Source organism: Balaenoptera physalus (assembly GCF_965194825.1).
Source record: "Balaenoptera physalus genome assembly, chromosome: 18".
In the NCBI taxonomy this organism is placed as follows: Eukaryota; Metazoa; Chordata; class Mammalia; order Artiodactyla; family Balaenopteridae; genus Balaenoptera; species Balaenoptera physalus.
Genome location: NC_138899.1, coordinates 77,296,079 through 77,318,922, shown reverse-complemented (window position 1 = coordinate 77,318,922; position 22,844 = coordinate 77,296,079). Strand labels below are relative to the sequence as shown.

General features: G+C 49.6%; 1 protein-coding gene and 1 long non-coding RNA gene across 16 annotated transcripts in view; both read left to right on the top strand.

Annotated features, from left to right (window-relative positions):
- Positions 1-3,712, top strand: part of WASF3 (WASP family member 3) — a 92,731-nt gene extending 89,019 nt beyond the window's left edge. For all 5 annotated transcript variants that reach the window (XM_082435693.1, XM_082435694.1, XM_082435690.1 and 2 more), the window contains one exon: positions 543-3,712. In XM_082435693.1, coding sequence (XP_082291819.1) covers positions 543-700 — 158 coding nt within the window. In that variant the 3' untranslated portion in view covers positions 701-3,712. The remainder of the gene's footprint in view (positions 1-542) is intronic.
- Positions 3,713-3,796: 84 nt separating this feature from the next.
- On the top strand, positions 3,797-22,156 carry LOC309647884. 11 transcript variants are annotated; one of them, XR_014256348.1, is made up of 5 exons: positions 3,797-4,066; positions 4,941-5,100; positions 8,270-10,144; positions 16,410-19,387; positions 19,910-22,156. It is a non-coding gene; the product is annotated as an uncharacterized lncRNA (long non-coding RNA). The 11 variants fall into 11 exon arrangements; XR_014256350.1 differs by having other exon boundaries at positions 3,797-5,100; positions 8,270-10,031; positions 16,410-16,490; positions 17,379-19,387; XR_014256352.1 differs by having other exon boundaries at positions 3,797-5,100; positions 16,410-16,490; positions 17,379-19,387.
- The last annotated feature ends 688 nt before the right edge of the window (positions 22,157-22,844 follow it).

The window sequence follows — 22,844 nt, the reverse complement described above, 5'->3', positions numbered from 1 at the left end:
AACCCATGTCCCCTGCATTGGCAGGCGGATTCTTAACCACTGTGCCACCAGGGAAGCCCTCTCATACCCATTTTCAACGGTAATTGCTGAAGCTAAGCTTTCTTACTTACCTTGCCCGCTTAGCCAGAAGCTCTTGGCTCTGTTTCCCAAGACTTTGGGTTCCAGGCTGTCCAGGAACATGGTCCACTATGGGGGCCACCGGCCACCATAAATCTACCATGAAACAGCCTCTCGTGCCCGGTGGCTACCGGGTCGGGCCGTGCCGCCCTTGAGTTTTCTTTCACGGTGCTCACGTGCACTGAAATCGTAACTGACTTTCTTACATTTCAACACATCGCTGTAAAGAACGTTATGACTTTACACATTTCTTTTTTCTTGGTCATGAGACTCTATTTCCCAAGCTTCTCCCCTCAGATTTCTCAAGCTTTTTCTTGTAGTGTCAGTAGGGAAAACAACAGTCGGATAGACTTTCGTGTCCATTGCTGTGTGATTGGAGCAGTAAGCCGAGGGGTTCCACTCTAAGCCGCGTCTCGTGTCTCCAGGAATCCAGCTGAAGAAGGTGCAGGAACAGCAGGAACAGGAGGCCAGGCGCGAGCCCGTGGGCGACGACGTGGCCACCATCCTGTCGCGGCGCATCGCCGTCGAGTACAGCGACTCGGATGACGACTCGGAGCTGGACGAGAACGACTGGTCCGACTGAGGCTGGCGCCCCGGGGACCGGGCTGGGGACCGGGCGGGGCAGTGTGCTGACGACTTCTGTGGTCCCAGCACCCAGATAGTGGTATTATAATCCCGTAGCTTAGCGACTTTTGTATCAATAACGTGAGATTGCTTTTGCACATCCAAAAATTCTGGGTTTTTCAGTATTTACTGTGGAATACTTAAGTGCCACTAAACATAGCAAACCGTGCTGCACACGAGGAAATAAGCTGTAACTATTGCATCGTCCTGAAAACAGCCTTCTGCTTCCTTCCTCTTGGCCATGAAGGTACGTAGTGCAGTTTGGGTTCACTCTCCTTGATCATTAAAATCCTGCAGACTTGCTGTGTGTTTGTGAAGCTGCCTGATGTCTGGTCTTGGCAAGATTAATGACTGTGCGTCAGACTGATGTCTTCCCACCAGTAAGTGATATTGTTTCCACTTTTTTTTTTAAATGTGTTTCAGAAGAAGTTGGTTCTAGAGAGAAAGATTGGACAAGTAGGAGAATTAGATGTTTCTGTTTTCAGTTTCTCGGCCTGGTAGCCTCTGTGAGTTGGAATGTTCTGTTGAAGAATTTCGTTTCCTTTGCTCACTCTTGTGAAATGTGAACTTGGCCCTTTTCAGGCAGGATTCCCTGTGGGCATCCATGGAGTCAGTGCTTGTTGATGAGTTTTGTAAGAGGTTTCAGCAGCGCAGTAGTAATGAAAGCGGAGAACAGCCCTTCTTCCTTCAGGGCCATTGCCATCTGCGATGGCACGCAGAACCCTTGGCAGCCCTTGCAGCTCGGGTACCATCCCGTCCGGACCCGGGTGGTCCCGGAGCTGCGGAGCCCAGCATGGCCCCGGGTGCAGAGCCCTGCACAACCTCTCTTCCGGAGCCATGTGCCAAGTGAGGCCACGTGGAGGCCTCGGTGCTGCAGAGGAGGCGCCAGGTGGCACCTCGCCCCACCTGGTCTGAATCCTGACAGCTTCAGTTTAGGTGAAAGGAGACTTGGGCAGCTTTTCACCTTTCCTGGTGCTATGGCCAGTTAGGGACCCAGCACGAGTAGAGCCTTCGCTCTGTCCTAGAAGCACATGGGTCCCTTTCCCACACGGTCGTCAGCACACGAGGCTGGATCAGGTACCTCAGAGGAGAGTCGCCCCTTCGCTGGAGCAGGTCATGTCCCTTCCTCGTCCCCTCCCACGTGGTGACACGTGAGCCCAGGCAGATTTTCCTGCCCAAGGCAAACCCCTGGGAAACTCATGAATGAGAGCTTACATTCTGTAATGCTGGGTGAAGGGTAACTGCTTGTTTGGAAGGAATAAACACCCCAGGCTTTGATCTCAGATATAACTTCACAGATGTACGAGACACTTTACCCACTGAGCAGTTCTTTCTTCTGTACCGTGTGTCAAACGGACCGTGGGTCCTAGCGACTCTCAGTTGTGACCCAGGAATCTGTAGCTGAGACAGAGGTGTTTGGGTGGATGGTAGAATGTCAGCAGGACCCTGACTGCCGGGTTTTGTTAATGAGTTTTCCTCAGGACGTCACTGGCCCCCCATCACGTCTGTGTCCCCGAGGGACACTTGTGGCCTGTGGAAGGTCGTGGTCATCCTGTAAAGCCAGCCTGACGGGCTTTTAGTCACCTAGGTTGGAACTCTGAAAAGCCTCAGGTCTGTATTACCTTTCCCAGTGCCCGGGCCAGGTTATCTGAGTCTTTTCAGCCCAAGCCAGCTGTCTGGGCACGTGGTTCTTGAGTTTCTGTGTCTTGGAGCTCGTCACCGTACGTTTATTGCCTGTAAGTAGTAGTTATTAATGAACTTTTCAGTTTCTCTCTTTAATTTCTCTCCTTTTTTTTCCCAATGCGGAGGCCAACTGTGTTGGCATTTTCCTTGGGACTTTCACCAGTTTTGATCGTATTTTGTCTTTCTTACAATATTTTGTCTTTAGCTTTACTTTGGATAAGGATCACCTGTGTCATTGTAGAACTTGTATTTGGTAATGCTTCTTTGTTTTTTTTATGTCCCTTCTGTCCTCAGGATGGAGAGAATGCATAAAGCTACTATCCATGTCAGGATTTCTTCTATTTATATCCTATTACAATAAAATTAGTGGCACTTTATTCATAAATATTCATGAGCCTGTTAAGTATTGGTTGTCTTCCTGTAGTTTAATCAACAAGTTATTTTCAACTTGATATTCTGACTAGTGAAAAAGCTTTTGCCCTGATATGTTATGTAGCCTTTAAAAGAAGGGGAGAGGACTAAAATCCAGTTTAGATTATTTTTTGCAGTATTTTTCTCAGCGCATTTGATTTATTCTAAAAATGAAATCCAGACTTTTTCTAATATGATAGTACATGAAAAGGAAAAAGTGACTATTTTGAATTGTCCGTTCTCATTTTCAAAAAGTATTTACAAAACAAATGGAGAAAAACGTAAATGCATCCTTCATATCCATGGATTTTACATTTTAAAGTAGTTGTATGTTGTAAGCTTATTTTAAATTGTCCCGTTTCCCCCCGTGTGTATTTAGTTTAATTTCTTACAAGCTTTTCCTCATGTCATAGATCAGGCAGAGGGATGAGAAGCTTCCTCAGAACCACCCATGCTGTGGTTCATTTTCTGTTGTTGGCCCCAAACCATAAGATTTGGTCACTTACGTTTTTCTTCAGTAGAAGTATACTGTTGGAGAATTAGCATTTTCATTTCAGTAAATTTTTAGAATATCGAAATCTTTTCTGAGCACCAAGTGGCTAGGTTGTGAAAGTTCTATAATAATTTGCAGCTGAAATTCATGATACATTTTCATCCACTCAACACTCATGGGAATGTGTCAGCAACAGTAGCAAGTAATTTTTGTTTTCTAAACCAGAGTCTGTCATCTTGCAGTATTACCAATGCTGTTGTACATTGAATTTAAAGTGGTATTAAAAAAACAAACCTCCTAGTAAATAATTTTTATCTGTTTGTATATCTTACTATAGATTATGTACAAGTAACATCTAAATAAAATTACACTTTTAACCCTAAACACTTTTGCTTATTTATAACATTGTTGTATGTTTAATCTTTGGCGGGTGGGTGGGGGGAAGTTGGGGGTTGGGTGGTGCTTTTAATTAGCATTTTCATTATTAGGTAACAGAAGATACTGCTCTGATTTCCATTTAAATTTCTGCACAATTCTTGTGTAGCCAAGAGTTCAGGTTGGAGTCTCGAGCGAGTCGGGAAAGCACTGGTATAGTTAGAAAGAAGAAGCCGTTCCCGGAACAGGAAGCAACCTGCCCAGAAGACAGAGGCGTCTCGACCGCATCCAGTCTCGGTTATCATAGCGACTGATATTCTGGAGCATTGATTGCTTCTGAGATGCTTCCATTTAACCCTTAAGGTAACCCTTTGAAAGGGGCATTCTCTCTGCTTCCTATGGGAGGGAACAGAGTGACGATCAGCTGCTGGCCCAGGGAGGTTCTCGGGGGATCTGAAGTGCAGCATTGCAGGGGGTCGGGGGGTAAGAGGGGCGCCTTAGGGGGAGCAGGCTGGCGTCGAGGCTGCTGTGGCCGCCGCCCCGAGCTGCCCATGCGCACCGTGTGCTCCGCGTGTGCTACGTTCACCTGCGTGTGCTGAGGCCCTCCTGGCACGGCCCGACCCCTCGACAGCGAGCAGCTGCTTGTGCAGTGATTGGATGAATGACAGATTTTCCAGTTCCTTTTTCTCACCGAAAGTGAATTGTGTGCAATTTTTTTTTATAAATTTATGTATTTATTTATTTTTGGCTGTGTTGGGTGTTCGTTTCTGTGCGAGGGCTTTCTCCAGTTGCGGCAAGCGGGGGCCACTCTTCATCGCGGTGCACGGACCTCTCACTGTCGCGGCCTCTCCTGTTGCGGAGCACAGGCTCCAGACACGCAGGCTCAGTAGTTGTGGCTCATGGGCTTAGTTGCTCCGCGGCATGTGGGATCTTCCCAGACCAGGGCTCGAACCCGTGTCCCCTGCATTGGCAAGCAGATTCTCAACCACTGCGCCACCAGGGAAGCCCTGCAATTTTTAAAACATGAAGCATTTTGCCAGGTACCCCGTATTTCCTCCTTATTAGTCCTTGTCCCTGGATGCATGGCTCCCACTCTACCTGGGTGTGTTCCCAACAGCCTGGGCTCCGCAGCACAGACATGGGGCCTCGTGTTTACTGTTACAGCCTGTTTGTTGAGCCCAGCGCCTGGCACTTCATAGGCATCCATACATCTTTACTGACTGATGGTCATTTTCAGAGCAGAAGAGAAGCCTCCGTCAACACACATTCGAAGGCTTAAGAAGAGTGTAAATGCAATAACCCGTGTAAAGCGCACAGAACTGTGCCGGACACCTTGCCGACAGAGGGGAATGTTGGCCATCGGCATCTGCAGGCCACTTGCTGAAGATGAGGCACAGGTCGGTTTTAACCCTTATGGAGCATCTCGTCTAAAGAGAAAGACATTATATGTTGTCGAATAAGTAATTTCGATCATCGTCCGTGTACTTTAGTCAGGGGTGAGGTGAGGTCTGCTCAGTCTAGACTGGACCAAGGGAAGCTGAGGTCTAGGAATGGACAGAAATTAGCTGGGAGCAAAGGGCAGGGAGGGGGTTTCTCAATAGCGGGGACAGCATTGGTGTTCGCTGAGTGGGAAGGACCGTGACAGGTGACCATGGAACCCAAGTATCAGTGAAATGTAGCAAGAAGAAGGGGGGTGTCGTGAGATGGGGTACAAATAGGGTGGAGACCTTCCTGGGCCCAGTACTCAGGACCAAGGGGGATATTTTTGTTTGTTTGTTTGTTTTTTTGGCTGCATCGGGTCTTCCTTGTTGTGCGTGGGCTTTCTCTAATTGTGGTGAGCAGGGGCTACTCTTCGTTGCGGTGCGCGGGCTTCTCATTGCGGTGGCTTCTCTTGTTGCGGAGCACAGGCTCTAGGCACGCAGGCTTCACTAGTTGTGGCACGCGGGCTCAGTAGTTGTGGCTCTAGAGCGCAGGCTCAGTAGTTGTGGTGCACGGGCTTAGCTGCTCCACGGCATGTGGGATCTTCCCAGACCAGGGCTCGTATCCGTGTCCCCTGCATTGGCAGGCAGATTCTTCACTCTAAGTATCTTACTTTATCTAAGTGGTGGCACCACTGTGCCACCAGGGAAGCCCCTGAGGGGGCTTTTTAAGCCACCACAGCTGCAGCTTCAAACGTATAGAAAATCTCTCCATATTTGCAGCATGTTGGTTATTCACTGATCTTGACAGCCTCATGCCTTAGTACTAATACTCTATGTAGCGTATTAGTTTTACTTAGATCAGTTTTACTTATTTATTTATATTATATTTAGAAGGCTTCTTAGTGCTAGGCTAGTCCAGCTCCCTAGCCTTAAAGATGGAGAATCTGGTCATTGCTTGGGTTGCAGAACTTGGTCTCTTAAGTCTTATTCTCAAACTGTGGCACCCCTGTTCCACAGCAGACCTGTTCAGTAAATGCCCATGCACCCGTATCTATCCATCCATCCATCCATCAATCCACCTTATTTTATGCATTTCAAAGTTCCAGTATACTTCACCCCTGAGCACTTCAGTATATCATAAATTAGAGTTTAATATTTGTATTTAATATTTTAAGGTAAAAGATACTTAGAGTGAAATGCACACATCTTAGGTATACCATTCAATGAGTTTTACAGTGTGTGCCCTCGTGTAATGCAAATCCCATCAAGATAGAAACATTACTCTGACCTCAGAAAGTTCTCTCGGGCCCTTTCAGAGTCAATTTTCTCCTATTCCAGTCCCCAGAGCAACCACTGTTCTAGCTTTTTGTTTGTTTTCCATGGGTTAATTTAGCCTGTTTAGAACTTCATCTGTATAGAATAAAACAGTACGTGCCCTTTTGCATCTGGCTTCTTTGAGCATAATGTTTTTGAAATTCATTCACGTTATTGCATGTGTCAATTGTTAGTTCCTTTTTATTGCTGAGTACTGTTCCTTTGTATGAATATACCGCAGTGGGTTTATCCATTTTCTTGGATAAGACTTAACACAAGTCCTTTCTGGACATATGTGTTCATCTATCTTTGGATAAATATCTAGGAGTGAAATTTCTGTATCATAGGTAGGTGCCTGTTTAGTTTTATAAGAAACTGCCAGACTTTTGCAAAGTGGATATACTGTTTTATCAGCAGCAGCAATGCTGCGCCACATCCTTAGATGTGATTTTCTTTGTATTTATCCTGCTTGGGGTTCACTGATATTGAATCTGCAAATTTATGTCTTTCATGAAATCTGGGAAATATTTGGACATTATTTTTTCAAATATATTTTCTGCCCCTTTCCATACTTGCCTTCTTATACTGCTCTTACAGGCAGACGTCGTTTTGTGCTTTGCTTTATTGCACTTCGCAGATGCTAACTTTTTTTCAAATCAAAGCTTTGTGGCAACCCTGCCTCAAGCAAGTCTGTCGGTGCCATTTTTCCAATAGCATTTGCTCACTTCATGTTCTGCATCACATTTTGGTAACTGTCTCAATATTTTAGACTTTTTCATTATTATATTTGTTATGGTGGTTTGTGATCAGTGATCTTTGATGTTACTATTGTTAATTGTTTTGGCATTTTTTAGCAATAAAGTATTTTTAACTTAAGGTATTTACATTATTTTTTAGATATATTGCTATTGCACACTTAATAGACTACAGTATAGTGTAAACATACATTTATATTCACTGAGAAACCAAAAAGTTCATGTGACTCGCTTTATTGCAGTGGTCTGGAACCAAACTTGCAGTATCTCCAAGGTCTGCCTGTATACCTGTGTTAGACCTTTTGATGTTGGCCCACAGTTGCTTGGGACTCTTTCGATTTAAAATTTCTTTTTCTCTCTGTTTTGCGGATTGGATAATTTTAATGTCTCCATCTTCAGGTTCACTGGATCTTCATCTGTCATCTATAATTTGCTCTTAAGCCCATCTAGTAAATCCTTTTTATTTATTTATTTATCTTTGGCTGTGTTGGGTCTTCGTTTCTGTGCGAGGGCTTTCTCCAGTTGCGGCGAGCGGGGACCACTCTTCATCGCGGTGCGCGGGCCTCTCACTATCGCAGCCTCTCTTGTTGCGGAGCACAGGCTCCAGACGCGCAGGCTCAGTAATTGTGGCTCACGGGTCCAGTTGCTCCGCGGCATGTGGAATCTTCCCAGACCAGGGCTCGAACCCGTGTCCCCTGCATTGGCAGGCAGATTCTCAACCACTGCGCCACCAGGGAAGCCCTAGTAAATCTTTTATTCATTGTTCTTTTTTTTCCATTCTAGAATTTGCTGTTGGTTCTTTTTTTATAGTTTGTTTTTCTGCTGAGATTTCCTACTTGTTCATTTATTATAAGCTTCTTTCCCGGGACTTCCCTGGTGGTCCAGCGGTTAAGACTCTGAGCTTCCACTGCAGGGGGCGCGGGTTCGATCCCTGGTCGGGGAACTAAGATCCTGCGTGCCTCATGGCACGGCAAAAAAAAAAAAAAAAAAATTATTTTCCTTTACATCTTTGAACATAGTTACACTAGCTCTTTAAAAATTTTTGCCTGCTAATTCCAACATCTGGATCTTTTCAGGATGAATCTCTATTGATGGCCTCTTCTCTTGAGTGCACAATGCCTAGTAGTTTGGGTTTGTATCCTAAACTTGGTGAATAACACATTTTAGAGATTCTGGATTCCATTATGTTCCTCTGAGAAGTGCCAATTTTTTTTTTAAGAGAGACAGTTAACATGGCTAGAATTAAGCTCCCAATGCTTCCCCACTCCCCTTGCAATGTATAACAGCAGAAAATTTTTAAGTTCTTTTAGCTTAGTCAGGCTGCCTGGAGTTTGCCTTGCTCACGCCTAGTTGCAGGATCAACAGGAGGTGGGCAGTTTTACACAGAATGCTTGGGTCCCTTCTCTGGCTCTCCTTTCTTGGATCCTTCTTCACTTTCTATCTGCTCTGGTCACTCTGAACTTGGTCCTCTTATTCTTTAAGCCAGTAGACTTTGGGATAAGCCAGCAAGGCTTTGGAGTTTCTATTCAAGTTTAGCTGCCCTGCTTGGCAGAATGGAGCCTGTCCTCAGGCAAAAAAGGCATTAAAAAACAGGAAGTGCACCAAACTTCTTTCCTTCCAAGCATCAACTTCCTCTACTGTCTTTTTGATTTCTCTCCAGTGCCTTAAATAGTTGTGAGGTCTGTTTTGTCCAGTTTATAATTGTTTTCTGTAAAGAATTGGTCTGGAATGGGTTAGTCCTTCATTCCCAGGAGCCCTCAGTCTGTAAATATTTGATGCAATGTTTATTTTTTAAATATTTTTAAATGTGATTTTAAAAAATGCAGACTGTTGTTGAATACCAAAATATAACAGAAGACCACCAACGGTTCAGATTTTCTACCAGGCAAACTTGTTTTTGCAAGGACTCTGCAATAAAACTTGCGATATCTTTATTCATGTGGTATAGAAGGATTGCACGCATGGTGTGCTCTGAAACACTTGCTGTATGCATCTCCTTATGTCTATGAATCAGGATATTCTCTAAACTGCAAGCAAAACACAGTACGTAAATCATGCGGAGATTGAAACTACTTTTGCAAATTGCCAGCCTTAACCCCAGTCTCAAATTTTTATGTTCCCCAAAGAACCTTAACGTTTTCATTGAGTGTTAGAAATGTAAATTCTGTTATTGGAGGTTCATTTGAAAACATGGTTTTACTACTTAAAAGTTTGAGAACCACTGCTTGACATCACCACTCTCTGATTTTCTTATCTTTAGACCAAGAAGCATTCACACTGTTACAGCACGTTGTACTGTGCGCTAATTTTGTATTCTGCAAAGGCAGTGCGAATACAGAGGTATGTCAAAGCTTGAGAAGACTTACATATTGAATTTGCAGGTGTGAGCAACTCGTAGAGGTATCTTGACAAGGACTTAGATGAGAAAGAGATTTGCTCTCAAAGTACACTTTCTTCACAGAGCTGACACCTGCTGGACATGTATTTGCCAAAACACAATAGCTCTGTTGTGAATATTTGCCTCTGTCGTCATTCCAAATCCCCCACTGCATTCATCCTGCACATTTGTGATTTGAGTAATTAGCTTCAAACACAGCACCATGATTAGCTAGAGGTGGTGAATTGGTAGCTGATTCACAGTGAAGAAAAATGAAGAAAATATGCCCTTTGAGAGTAATTTAAAGTCTACCAAGTAATTTAAAGCCTACCAAGCCTTCCCATGAAGTGACATTTAAAAGCATTTTATATTCTAGGATGTGCTTCGGCTGTTCTGGCCTAAAACCAGTTTAAATTGAAGTCAAGCAATTGAAGAGTATGCAGCCTTCACATCCTGCAGACGTGAGTGTAACTTAGCGTTTGCGTGGATCAGACGTTGCCTTTCGCGTGCGCGCGTGACGGTGGCTCGAAATGTACCCTCTCGAAATCGAGACTTTACGACCTTGATAATTAAGGTAGGGTGTTGTTACCTTTGAGCTCCTTTGAAATATTTCAAGGACCTAGGCATTCGTTTGATTTGTAAGTTAGAGAGTTTCAGCGCCTATGCATTGAGGCAGAGCTCGTAATCCCCTCCAGGGCGCTCCCACCTCCTCCACTTCCCCTGGCCCCAGCGGCCAGCTGGCGGCCACAGCAGGTTCTGAGGCAACGCTGGGGGCACAGAGGCCCAAGGCAGTTAACAGAGGATGCTCCTGAATGCGGGGGGGATGGGGGGGGAGGAGCCAGGCCAGACGCCCCTTCCCTGTCTTACCAGCAGAGTCGGGGTTTTCTCCCAGGGCGGTCCTCACCCCACCCGCCTCAAAGTTACCTGGGATGCGTGTTAAAATGCAGATTTCCAGGCCCTCTCCCAAACCTTGAGCACGAGACTCTGGAATCCACAGTTTATCCCGTCACGCAAGTGATTCCTAGGGACACCAGAGTTCAAGAAACACCAGCTCAGCACCCGCCCTTACACGACTGAGAGGAGCCCAGAGATGCCACCTGCAGTGACCTAGGCTGTTGCTCAGCCGGCCGAGGCACCAAATGGACTGGACATTGGGCCCCGGACCACAGTAAGGGGCTGCCTGCCACTCTAGTGCCTGAAGGAGGCTGTGTGCAGCCCTGGTGCCCACAGGGGCGAGCTGAGTCCCTCCTGGTCATCTCCGTCTTCGGACCCCAGGTGCAGGGATGCAGAATCGCCATCCCTAATTTCACATCCGGTGGCCCTGCTCCATGTTCCTTTCAGGGCGGCTTTCCCTTCGTTTCCAAACCTGCCTGCGGCTCGGCACCTCCACCAAGCTTCTCACTTGTTTATATCGATGGGTCTTGGCTGCCCAAAGCACCTGGGAGATGCTGTGGTCCCGGGGCAGGTAATTTCGGAGCCACTTTGAGCTCTTGGCCTCAGTACCTGGGAAGACAAATGCTGGGGCCTGATCCTTGCCTGGGGGCTGTCCCCACTGATATCACTCACTGGACAGGGCTTGGTCCTCCCGCGGCTGGACTGGGAGATGTTGGTCTGATTCTCTGCTCTGTTTCTACCGCCGTGGGGTCCCTGGGGTGGGGACAAGGTGGCGTGATGCACGCAGGTGTGTGAATTGGCCCCAAGCTCCTGGGACTTCTCTCCTGGGGCTGTGAGCACGCCGCACTTAAAGGTTCCCTTATCTCCCTTCGTGGCCCATAAAACCAGCTTGTGGGGCAGGTTATGATGGCGGGGGGTGCCCTACCCCTCGGCCCTGCGGAGACGGGCAGCGTCAAAGGCGGCGTGAAAGAGAGCCAAGCACTTCCTTGATTTTCTGTGGGTCGCGTGTCTTACAGAGATGCTGCTGTGGGGTCTGGGCCCGTCACGCGGGGCGGGGAGGCGGGGAAGGGGGCTTCCTCGCCCCGGGTGCAGTTGGTCTGCAGAGCTGACCCAGGCGGGTGGGTCCCTAACCACCGGTCCGGGGATGGGGAGCGCCCTAGGCTGTCCTTTCCCATTTGGTAACTGACTGTAAATGGGAAGCAGAATAAACATCCTCCAGTCAGCCCCACACCTAGTAACGCAGTTATGTGCCCTCTGCTAAGACAGGCGGTCAAAGAGACTGATTAACCCCCGGCGGGCCCTCCACCTCTGCATGAAAAAGACTGCCTGTGCTCAGCCTGGGGGCCCAGGGAGCCTGCTGGAGCCTGCCCACCCCTCCCGGCCCTGCCCGCTGGACTCGTGCCCAGCCTCGCGGCGGAGGAGGGAGCAGCGGTGTCTGTTCCGAGGCCCCTGCAAGAAGGCAGTCCCGGAAGGAGGTTAGCACAGAGGCCTCGCTTCAGGACTGCGAGGGTAGAGGCAGGCTTCCCCGTGTTCCGACTCCTTAGTGGGTGTGTATAGGGAGCAGTGAGAGGCCAGCCACGGCTTGGAGAGGAGGGCAGCCCACCCCTCTGTGGCCTGGAGCCACCAGCGCAGGGGGCAGCGCGAAGTCCAGCATCCACTTAGTCCAGCAGAGAGTCAGGCGGGGCTGGGCCCTGATGGAGCCGGCACTCGGGGCCTGACACTCAGCCTGCTCCCCAGCACAGGTGATGCAGGAGGAGCAAGTGCCGTGGCCCCAGGGGCCCGTCCACGTCAGCTGGAGAAACAGAGCGTGGAGGGGGAAGCTGGAGGGAGGCCCGTGAGCCCTGTCGGCCTTGGTGCTGAGTCTCAGCGTGACCCCTCTCTGCTGGGAGTGTGGCCAGGACGCCTGCATCTCCCGTTTGGACGAAGGCATCAGGGCTGGGAGCTGTAAGGTCAGGGCAGGGCCAGAGTGGCGGGACTGGCACAGGGGCTGACCCCCCCGCCCCCCGCCCCCCGTGGCAGGCCTCACGCTAGGATGGCTGCATGTGCTGAGGGAACACAGCGATTCTGTGCGGTGGAGACTGTGATCCATTTCGTAGGTGAGAAAAGTGAGGCCACGTGACCCGCCCAGGGTCCCAGGATTGAGGTTCAAACCAGGCCTTCCTGATGGGACTCCGCTCTCCCGCCTTCCCAGGCGTTGGAGGAATTTGCAGGAGGACTCGTTGGGCAGCCTTCACCGCTGCTGGACTGAGGCTGGACTGCAAGGTGGGAAGCGAGGGGCTGGGGCGCAAATGGACCCCAGAACTAGATGAGTCCGTGCCGGTGGCGACGTGGCCTCTTCATGGTAGGCGGCAGGGCTCAGCCGAAGAGGGCTGCTGGTCCCCCAGTTTGGACTAAAAGCAAATTGTTGGATGTCCCGAGGCGCTGTGCTGCTTCCCGGAACCCTCCCTGACTCCAGCAGGTCCCGAGCCCCGCGCGGGTCTCCGTGGTGGACGTGGACATCCCCACGGGATGGGGGTGCACGCACCCATCTCCTCGAGTTTTTGGAAAGTTTGCGCGCAATGAATCGTCCTGACCTCAAAGCTGCCGCGTTGTCAAGACGTGCTGCTTCGTGCCCTGCCAGCGTCTGAGGAGCGGTTTCTAGGGAGGCGGGGAGCTGGCCGTGGACCTGCCTGGGGCGCGGATCCGGCCACCCGGCCTGGCCTCGCCCGCGGGAGGGCGGGGCGAGGAGCGGCGCCCCTGGAATCACCCGGGCAACAGCCGGCGCGCGGGGCTCAGCATCCGCACGGCCTCGGGCCCGCAGAGCAGCATCTCCTGTTCTCCCGGGGCGGAGCGACCCCCGGCTTAACACGGCGGCCGTTTGGAAACCTGCCTTTAAAGGAACTGCATCACCCCCTGAGGCCCCTGCAGAAGACAGGTGGGTTCTGAGTCCCGGTCCTGTGGTTTGGGGAGGACTCTCCACGGGGAACAGACGCCCCCTGTACACATGAGCTAGAGAAACGGAAGTCTGTGATCCCGCCTCCCCTCTTCCGTCCACCGAGGCATCCGCGCGGTGTGACCTCGAAGTACGGACCGGACGCAGGGAGCTTCCGGCCTCCCTCTGCTAAAGCGCGTGCCACCAAGTGCTAGGGAACCTCCCGAGGGCGCCGCCCTGCGCCTCGCCGGGGAAGCGCCGCCCCCCAGTGGCCGCAAGGTGCACCAGCTTCACTCCTGCGGCTCGTCCACGCACCCGTTCTTTCCCTCAATCCGTCCTGCATGTGTTTCTCGCGCCCTGCTGTTAGGAGTGAATTGGGACACATTCTCCAAAAGGCAGTTAGCAAAGATCTGTCAACACTGACTGTACCTAGAGATTGTCATACTGAGTGAAGTAAGTCAGAGAAAGACAAATATCATGTGATATCGTTTATATGTGGAATCTAAAATATGGCACAAATGACCTTATTTACAAAACAGAAATAGAGTCACCGATGTAGAAAACAAACATGGTTACCAGGGGGGAAACCGGGGGGAGGACGAGGGATAAACTGGGAGATTGGGATTGACATATACATGCTACTATATATAAAATAGATAACTAATAAGGACCTACTGTATAGCACAGGGAACTCTTCCCAATACTCTGTAATGACCTGTATGGGAGAAGAATCTAAAAGAGAGTGGATATATGTATATGTATAACTGATTCACTTTGCTGTACAGCAGAAACTAACACAACACTGTGTTGATAAATCAACTATACACCAATAAAAATTTTTTAAAAATAATGGTAGGGGATTTCCCTGGTGGCACAGTGGTTAAGAACCCGCCTGCCAATGCAGGGGACATGGGTTCGATCCCTGGTCCGGGAAGATACCACATGCCACAGAGCAACTAAGCCCATGCGCCACAACTACTGAGCCTGTGCTCTAGAGCCCACGAGCCACAACTACTGAGCCAGCGTGCCGCAACTACTGAAGCCCACACGCCTAGAGCCCGTGCTCCACAACAAGAGAAGCCACCGCAATGAGAAGCTCGTGTGCTGCAACAGAGTAGCCCCTGCTCGCCACAACTACAGAAAGCCCGCGCACAGCAATGAAGACCCAACACAGCCAAGATGATAATAATAATAATAGTAATAATAGTAACAATGGTAGGCAATGCCAACAAAGAAGGACAAAAAAGAAAAAAAAAAAGACTGTACATACGCGTGATCAAGCAAATCCACATCTAGAGTGGATTTTCCAAAAGTGTGAGGGCAGTATTTCCAGCCCCACGTTCTCCTCCAGCACTTTGCCCCTCCACTGTCAAGAGGTGGATTCTATTTCCCTCCCCTTGGATCTGATGGGACTTGGGGGCTGCCTCACTGCAGGCCTGACTTCCAAGGCAAGGTCACAAAGGCAAGAAGCCTGGCTCTCCCTCAGAACCCACCTCTGGGCTCCGCCACCATGTTGTAAGGAAGCCCAGGCCACCTGAGGGGCCACATGCAAAGTCTGGTTCCAGCCATGGTCCCAGCCAGCAGCCAACGTCACCTGCCAGCCCCGTGAGTGGGCAAGACCCCTTCAGAGTCCCCGCCATGAACTGCCACAGTTGACACCTGCTGAGGCCGGGACATCCATCCCGACTGAGCTCAGCAGGGCAAAACTGCAGACCTGTGCAGTTTTAAAATGTCATCATTTTAGGTTACTCAGATTTGGTGTAACTGGTTATGCATCTTTAGGAACTGAGACAGATTCCAGTAACTGGGACAGATAGGTATTTCAGACTTAACTGAACATGTGCAAAATGACATATTCCCCACAGCATGGTTTAAAATAACAAAAGATTGGAGACAACCTACTGTTCTAGCAACAGAATATGGATTACATTATAGTATATACACAGTGGAATACTCTGCAACTGTACAAAGAACGAGGATGTTTCAAATGCATTAATGTGATTTTCAAGATATATCATTAAAGTGAAGAAACAAAGCAGAAAAATGTGCATATATGTTATTCATTAGATAAAAAGAAAAAATATGTCTTTGTTTATATGTGCATAAAATATTTCCGAAAGGACCCATAAGATTGTGACAGCATTACCTCTGGAGGGCACCCGGCTGTCTGGGGGTGGGGAGGGGAATCTCTGCTACGTTCCTCTTTCAGTACCTGTCAATTTTGTAACCAAGTAAATGTTCACCTACCTAAAAGAAACTGATCAATTATTTTTAAATGTATAAAGGCCTTTTGATATGCTGGACATGGTGATATAGAGATGAAAGACTGCTGCTCACCATCATAACATTCACCTTATTTTTCTACAATTAAGGGAAACAGTAAAGTACGACAGTAAAGAGTGAGGCTCTAGAATCGGGCTTCTGGGGTTCAAATCCTGCCTCTGCTCTGTGACCTTGGGCAAGTTACTCAAATGACCGATTCTTTAGTTTCCTCCTCTGTACAGTGGGGAGTGATGGTGCACTCAGTTCAAGATATTTTCCAATTTGTGTGAATTATTTAGAAATGTTAATTTCCAGGATTTTCTAGGTTTTTTGGCTTGTTTTTGATTTCTAGCTTTATTGCATGTAGTTCTAGAGCATGTTTCTCATGATTTCATGCATGCTTTGTATGAAATTTGATGAGATTCACTTTAAGACCCAGTATACAGCAAATTTTGGAAAATAACGTATAGGTTATTGGATGCAGCGTTTTATGTGTCCATTGACTTTTTGTATTGTCAACTCTTCCATATTGCTACTGAATTTTTAATCACTCAGAGGATGTGTTTAAAATAGCCCATTGAGAATTTGGACTGGTATCTATTCATTTTTGTAGTTCTGTTAAACTTTTCTTCACATATTTTGATGCATGTTATTAGGGTTTGTAATTTCATGCCCTGTGTGTGTAATGCCTACTATGTACATACATGGCGGGCATTGTTCTAAGTGCTTTAAATATATGCTAACTCTGTTATCCTCTTAACCATCCTACAAGGTAGTTACTATTAGTATCCCATTTACGTGTGGAAACCGAAGAATACAGAGACTAAGCAATTTGCTGAAGATTACACTTATGGTAAGTAGCCAAGCTGGAATTTGAACAGACTGAGTCTGGAACTTGTTCTTTTAACCAAACTGACATTGTTCTACTGAAAGAGCTTCTATCATTATGACACGAGCTTCGTTCTGGTGATTATCTTTGCCTTAAATCTATTTTGTCTAATATTTATAATGCTCCAGTGGCTTTTTTTTTTTTGATTAACATCTTCCAGCATTAACAGCATCTTTTACTGTCCTTTTACTTTCAACATCTGTATTCTTATGTTTTAGATATGCCTCTTGTTAGCAAATATTTGGATTTTTTTCCTCATTCTGACAGTTTCTGTGTTTTAAATGGAAAAATTTTAATGGGTCATTACTAAGAATTACAATATGAAAGCTTAATTTATCAAAGTCTAAAGTTAGTCAATAATTTTCCACAGAGGTAATAAAAATATTTGTTTTATGACACACACGGACCAATCAGAACCCTAGTGGCCAGTTCACTTGGGATGATGTACAGGTTCACGCCGCCTGGGTGCCAGCCCTGTCTGCTCACTCCTTCAGGACAATACAAGGGTCTTTGCAGCATTTATCCCTGTTTTAGTTCAGCTGCCGTAATGAAGTACCACAGCCTGCGTGGCTTAAACAGCAGAAATGTATTCTCTCACAGTTCTCAAGGCTGGAAGTCCAAGATCAGGGTGCCAGTGTGGCTGGATTCTGGTGGGGCCCCCCTTCCTGGTTTGCAGACGGCCGCCTTCCCACTGTGTCCTTACACGGCAGGGCGGGGGGAGAGGGAGAGCTGTTTGGGGTCTCTTCTTTTTCTGTTTGTTTAAGATTTACTCTTGGATGTGGACCATTTTTAAAGTCTTTATTGAATTTGTTACAATATTGCTTCTGTTCTATTTCTTGGTTTTTTGGCCAGGAGGCATGTGGGACCTTAGCTCCCCGACCAGGGATCGAACCCGCACCCCCTGCACTGGAAGGCGGAGTCTTAACCACTGGACGGCCAGGGAAGTCCCCGGGGTCTCTTCTTATAAGAGCACCGATCCCGTCATGAGGGCCTCTCTCATAACTTAATCACCTCCCAAAAGCCCTGCCTCCAAATGGTATCACATTGCGGGTAGGGCTTCAACGTGTGAATTTTGGGGAAATACGATTCTGTCCATAGCTCCCCCCCCCCCATCTGACTTGCATGTTCCTTTTTTTAACCTCATAAGATAGCATTGTTTCATGTCCTTTTAGATTTATCCCAGTATTTATCAGTATTTTTGCTCGTCCTTTCTTTGCGTATTTCAGACCTTCCATCTGGGATCATTTCGTTCTGTCCTGAAGCATGTTATTTTAGAATTTGCTTTAGTGAGGATCTGCTGATGGAAAAAAACTCATTCTTTTCATCTGAAAATATCTTTATTTCACCCTCGGTTCGTTGTTGAGTGATTGTCCCTTATCTCCACAGGCACACCCCACCCCCCAACCCCCTATCCCCACTCTGCTTTGTGCCCTGGGGCGGGGGAGTCTGCCAGAGACATTCCCCCTCTTGCCAGCCTTGAGCTCTGCTGGGGGGCTGTCAGTGTCCAATTGGGATACAGAAACTGTACTGGTTATTTGAACAGGGGTATTTTAATATAAAGAATTTTTTTTTTTTTTTGGCCTTGCAGCTTACGGGATCTTAGCTCCCCGACCAGAGACTGAACCTGTGCCCCCCGCAGTGGAAATGTGGCATCCTAACCACTGGACCACCAGGGAATTCTATAAAGAACTATTAAGTAGAACAAGACAAGGTGGCTAATTCCTAACAGGTAAAGTCCTACCAGGTGGTTAATTCCTTAAGAGGACCCCGAGGAGTCCAGAGGTAAGAGGTATGAAAGAACAGCTACTGCTTCTCGGCTGGGCAAGAGGGGGCAATGAAGGAACAAAGGATTAGGACAGGGACCCCCTTCCACATGGTGGTCCCGCAGGAACCCACAGTCTGCTGGGGGGAAACCAGAGACTAAGACAAAACAAGACCTTCGCCAGGCTGTGGGCTGGCACCGGTCTATACAGCGGCCACTATTCCTGGAGGATGGGCAGGCAGGCGCCTGGCCTGGCCAGAGGGTGCGGTGCAGGGGGGCTGGTCTCAGGAGAGGGTGTGGCTGGGCCAGTGCTGGTCTGAGAGGTGGTCTGAGAAGAGGCAAAACACAGAGCGGCCAGCACGATGTTGAAGGAGGAAGCAAAGTCAGAGGAGTGACGCTCCTACTTAAGACTCGCTGTAACGCTGCGGTAATCAGGAGAGGGTGGGATTAGGGGCGGAGCAGTCATAGCGGTAGAGTCTGTGCTGTGTCCACGTTCTTACCCGTGGCCCCCTGCCCCGTCTTTCCCGGCCGTGTCTCTCTGCTCCAGGGTCCCACTCAGGGTACCATGTTACATTTAGTCCGTGTTTTCTACTATCTTCTAGGTGAAACAAAGCAAAATCTTAAATGTGCTGCTCTAGGGATGTTTACATCAAGGCGTACCCACAGATCAAGACAGAGATCGCGTCCTGCCTGTGGCCGGAGCTCTGGTCACCCATCGGCCCTGCGCTGGCTGCGTGGCCCTGGGCAGGTCACGTACGGTTTCTGAGCCTCAGTTTCCTCGCCTGTAACAAGGTGAGAGTGATGCCTACTCCATAGCGGTGGACCTCAATCCGGCGATAAATGGATTTTAGCGCTGCTGCTACACGTGCCGTCGGGAGCCAGCTGTCGGGAGCCAGCTGGGAAGCTAGCTCACGGAGAAGTGCAGGGACCTTCCACAGGCGGTCAGCACTGCCTTGAGCACCTCGGAAGCTTCCTGCCTGGATGCGTCTGAAAGGACCAGGATGAGGTGTCACCCGGCGCAGGGTCCCTCAGCACCCCTGCGGGGCCGCCCACCTGCCTTGTCATCCCCTGCCCTCAAGTGACCAGCTGCCCGGTCCAGGTGGGCATTGCCGCTGGGCCCGTCCTCCACCCCGGGGTCTGGAGACCACCGGCTTCCCCGCCCTCCAGCTGAGCCTTCTGAGTGTAGGGTATGCAATCAGAGTGGTCTAACCCCAAACTTCTGCTTCCCAAGGCCATTTCTGCCTGAAAGTAGGCATTTCCTACCGCACGGAACGTGCCCCTGCTGGAGCCTGGGAGAGGGGGTGGTGCGGGCGCCCCGCCTGGGTCCTCGCTCCCGCCTGGGCGGAGCAGGCGTGAAATCGTCCTCCTCCACCTGCAGGCCATCACTTCTGCATCCAGACGTGGGTCTGAGCGGGGGGTCCTCAGAGGCAGGATGCTGTGTCACGCAGCCCTCGTCTGCTCTCTAGCCGCTGCCTGATGGGCATGAAGGACCCTTTAAGAGGCCTCGATGGGGGGTTGGGGGCTGTGTGGACAGAGCTGCGAGTTTAGTGAAGGCGGCTGTCACTTCAAGCTGAGCAGCGCTGGGTGAACGCCTCCCTGACCTGGAAGCTTTTCCCCACAGCATCTGCTGCACGGAGCCGCTGACTCAGAAACAGAAGTCACAAAAAGCACAGTAAGTAAGTTCCACGTTCGGAGCTGCCAGGCTGTCGTAAAAGAGAAACCAAGGCCAGAGCAAGCCGGACCGGCCAGCTGAGGCTGCCGTGGCCCATGGGCAGGCTGGGATGGGGGCTGGGTGGAGGAGGAAAGCCACAGACTTACCTGCACCTGTGCTTTGGGACCCTGAAGGCCCTCCTGGGGGCTGCAGAGGGAGGGAGGGCCGGCCCCCGAGGATGGCGAGGGAGGATTCTGGCCGTGCTTCACCGCGTGCACCCCCGTCCCCTTTCCCTCACCTCCCTGGCCCCCGCACCCCATTCCCATCCCTGGGCCGATGGGAGGAGGACCACTTACACTGCGGGAGAGAGGGGACCCTGAGTCTCCTGGACTCAGCCGCTGAATGGCCAAAGGCACTTCAAGTGAAAGAATGAATTGGTTCCCACCTCTGCTAGCTACCGACTTGGGTCTGAGACACCCCTTTACCCACCGTAACCTTCCTGCCGCAGGTTCACTACAGCTCTCTGGTTTCCTGCTTCACCTTGCTGAAGACTTTTGAGTACTTTTCTTTTCTCCCAGAAGCAGAATGAAACGCGCACATACCAACTGGCCCTCTGGTGTTGGAGGTTAGGGTACCTGTGCAAAGTCACGGAGCAGGCGGGCTTGTTCCATGTAAGGTTTCGGAGGATTTCTTCTGAATCAGTGGCTTTGATTCTAAACACGTTACAGTGTGGAAATCTCAACTGAGCTGCCTCAGTAACAACACAGCTCCGTCGAGGGCACGGTGGGTGAGATGAGATTATCATCTATAAGTTCCAGTCTCTTTTGAAGCCACGACCCACCTGGGGAGGCCGACAAGCGTCGGCAGGAAGTTGCCCTGCAACCACCGGGCGCGCGGGTTCTCAGCGCCGGGCTCTAGGAGGTGGACACCTCAGTTCTGCTCCTGACCCTGATCTACTCCCCACGCAAACCCTCCGCGTGGCTGGGCTCCTGCCAGCTGAGCGCACTCTCCGTCTCCTGCCCTGTCCGCTCTGCACCTCAGGGGCCTGGCCTCGTTCACTCTGAGCAGTAAAGGCTTCCAACCGAGGTGCACCAAGGGCCGAAGCTTCTGGGCAGGCTGGTGTTGCGAGAAGGATTACGTCGCCGTGTGTGCTTGGTAAGAAGGCTCAGCAGAGAAAGGCAGGCGCAGAGGGAACAGAGCCTGTCCTTTGTGGCACCTGACCTTGCCTGGCCTGGGGATGCGCAAGTGGAGGTGGGGAGGTTGGGGAGCCCCATTTCCAAGAGCCTGGCTGTGGCCGGATCTGCTCCCTCCTTCTGCCATTGAGCCCCGACCTACGGGACAGAGCTGAAGCAGAGGGTCCCGGCGAATGTCCTAGTGTGACAGTGAGGGTCCCCTGGGGCCAGGTCTCCCGAGTCCTGTGGCTACTCGGGCTTGATGCACGCTTCCCACCATCCAGAGAAATAGGTATAAAACAGGGTGAGCCTGCCCGGATACAGAACCATTGCTGTCTTCATGTCCCCGTACTGGTCAGGATTCCCTGGAGAAACAGAACCAATGGAGCCATGGTTTCGCGTTGGAACCTGGGAGCAGTCAGCATGGAGCTTGTGAGAAGAGACTGACCTTCTGATAAAAGAATGGACTTGCTTGCGGACCAGTATCAGTAATTCACCTGTATTTTCTTCACTCAAGACCATGTCAGTTCTCCAGCTCTGGATTGCAGTTTAGCCTGCAGAGACCTTGGTTGTCTCCCTTCTCACCCTGAGATCTTGTTGTGTGAAGTCAGGAGCCGTGGCAGCCAGTGTTCATGAAACAGTGACTCTGCAAGTAGATAAAAACATCAGACCCTTCCCAGGTCTGGACAAGAGCCTGGGATTCACTGAGCCACTGAATTCCTTCACCCTGCAACTCCCTCCCTCCACGCAAAGTCCTTATAATTTCAGCCACTGTTCTTTGAGTAATTTAAACCTCTTTCCTTGCAGCCAAATGCATCTGTGGAAGACAGAGTGGATTGGGTCTGTCAACTCCACTTCCCCTCCCAGCCACAGTCGCAGCCAGCACCGCCTGCCAGCCCCGTGAGTGGGCAAGACCCCTTCAGAGGACTCGAGTCCCCACCACAAACTGCCACAGCTGACACCCGCTGGGGCAGGGACGTCCACCCCCTCTGAGATCTGCCGGCCAAAACTGCAGATCTGTGAGCAAAATAAATGTTTTGAAGTACTTTTTCTCGCTTTTTCTTGTTTTGAAGTCCACTTTGTCTAACATTAAGATAGTCACTCTAGGGGCTTCCCTGGTGGTGCAGTGGAACCCATGTCCCCACCCCCAATGCAGGGGACATGGGTTCGAGCCCTGGTCCGGGAAGATCCCACCTGCCACGGGGCAACTAAGCCCGTGCGCCACAACTACTGTGCCTGCACTCTAGAGCCCACGAGCCACAACTACTGAGCCCACGTGCCACAACTACTGAAGCCCGTGCGCCTAAAGCCCGTGCTCTGCAACGAGGAGTAGCCCCTGCTAGCCGCAAATAGAGAAAGCCCGCGCGCAGCAACGAAGACCCAACGCAGCCCAAAATAAATTAATTAATTAATTTAAAAAAAATAGTCACTCTAGTTTTCTTAGGACTAGGTTTGCATCATGTATCTTTTCCATCCTTTTACTCTTAACCTGTATGCGTTCTTACACTTATTCAGCCACGCAGGGACTTACGACTGTATCTTCATATCCCCAGAGTGTGACTAAGACCAGGCCGGACTTCAGAGAAGCCTTTCTCTAAGTCTCAGGAAGATCGAAAGAAGAAAAAAGAGAGAGCAACATGAAACTGGATTTTCTGGATTATAAGATCCAGAAACCTATTGACCTATTGACCTTCACCTCAGGTGCTCCTCGGCCCAGCTCCTGTAACCCCCGA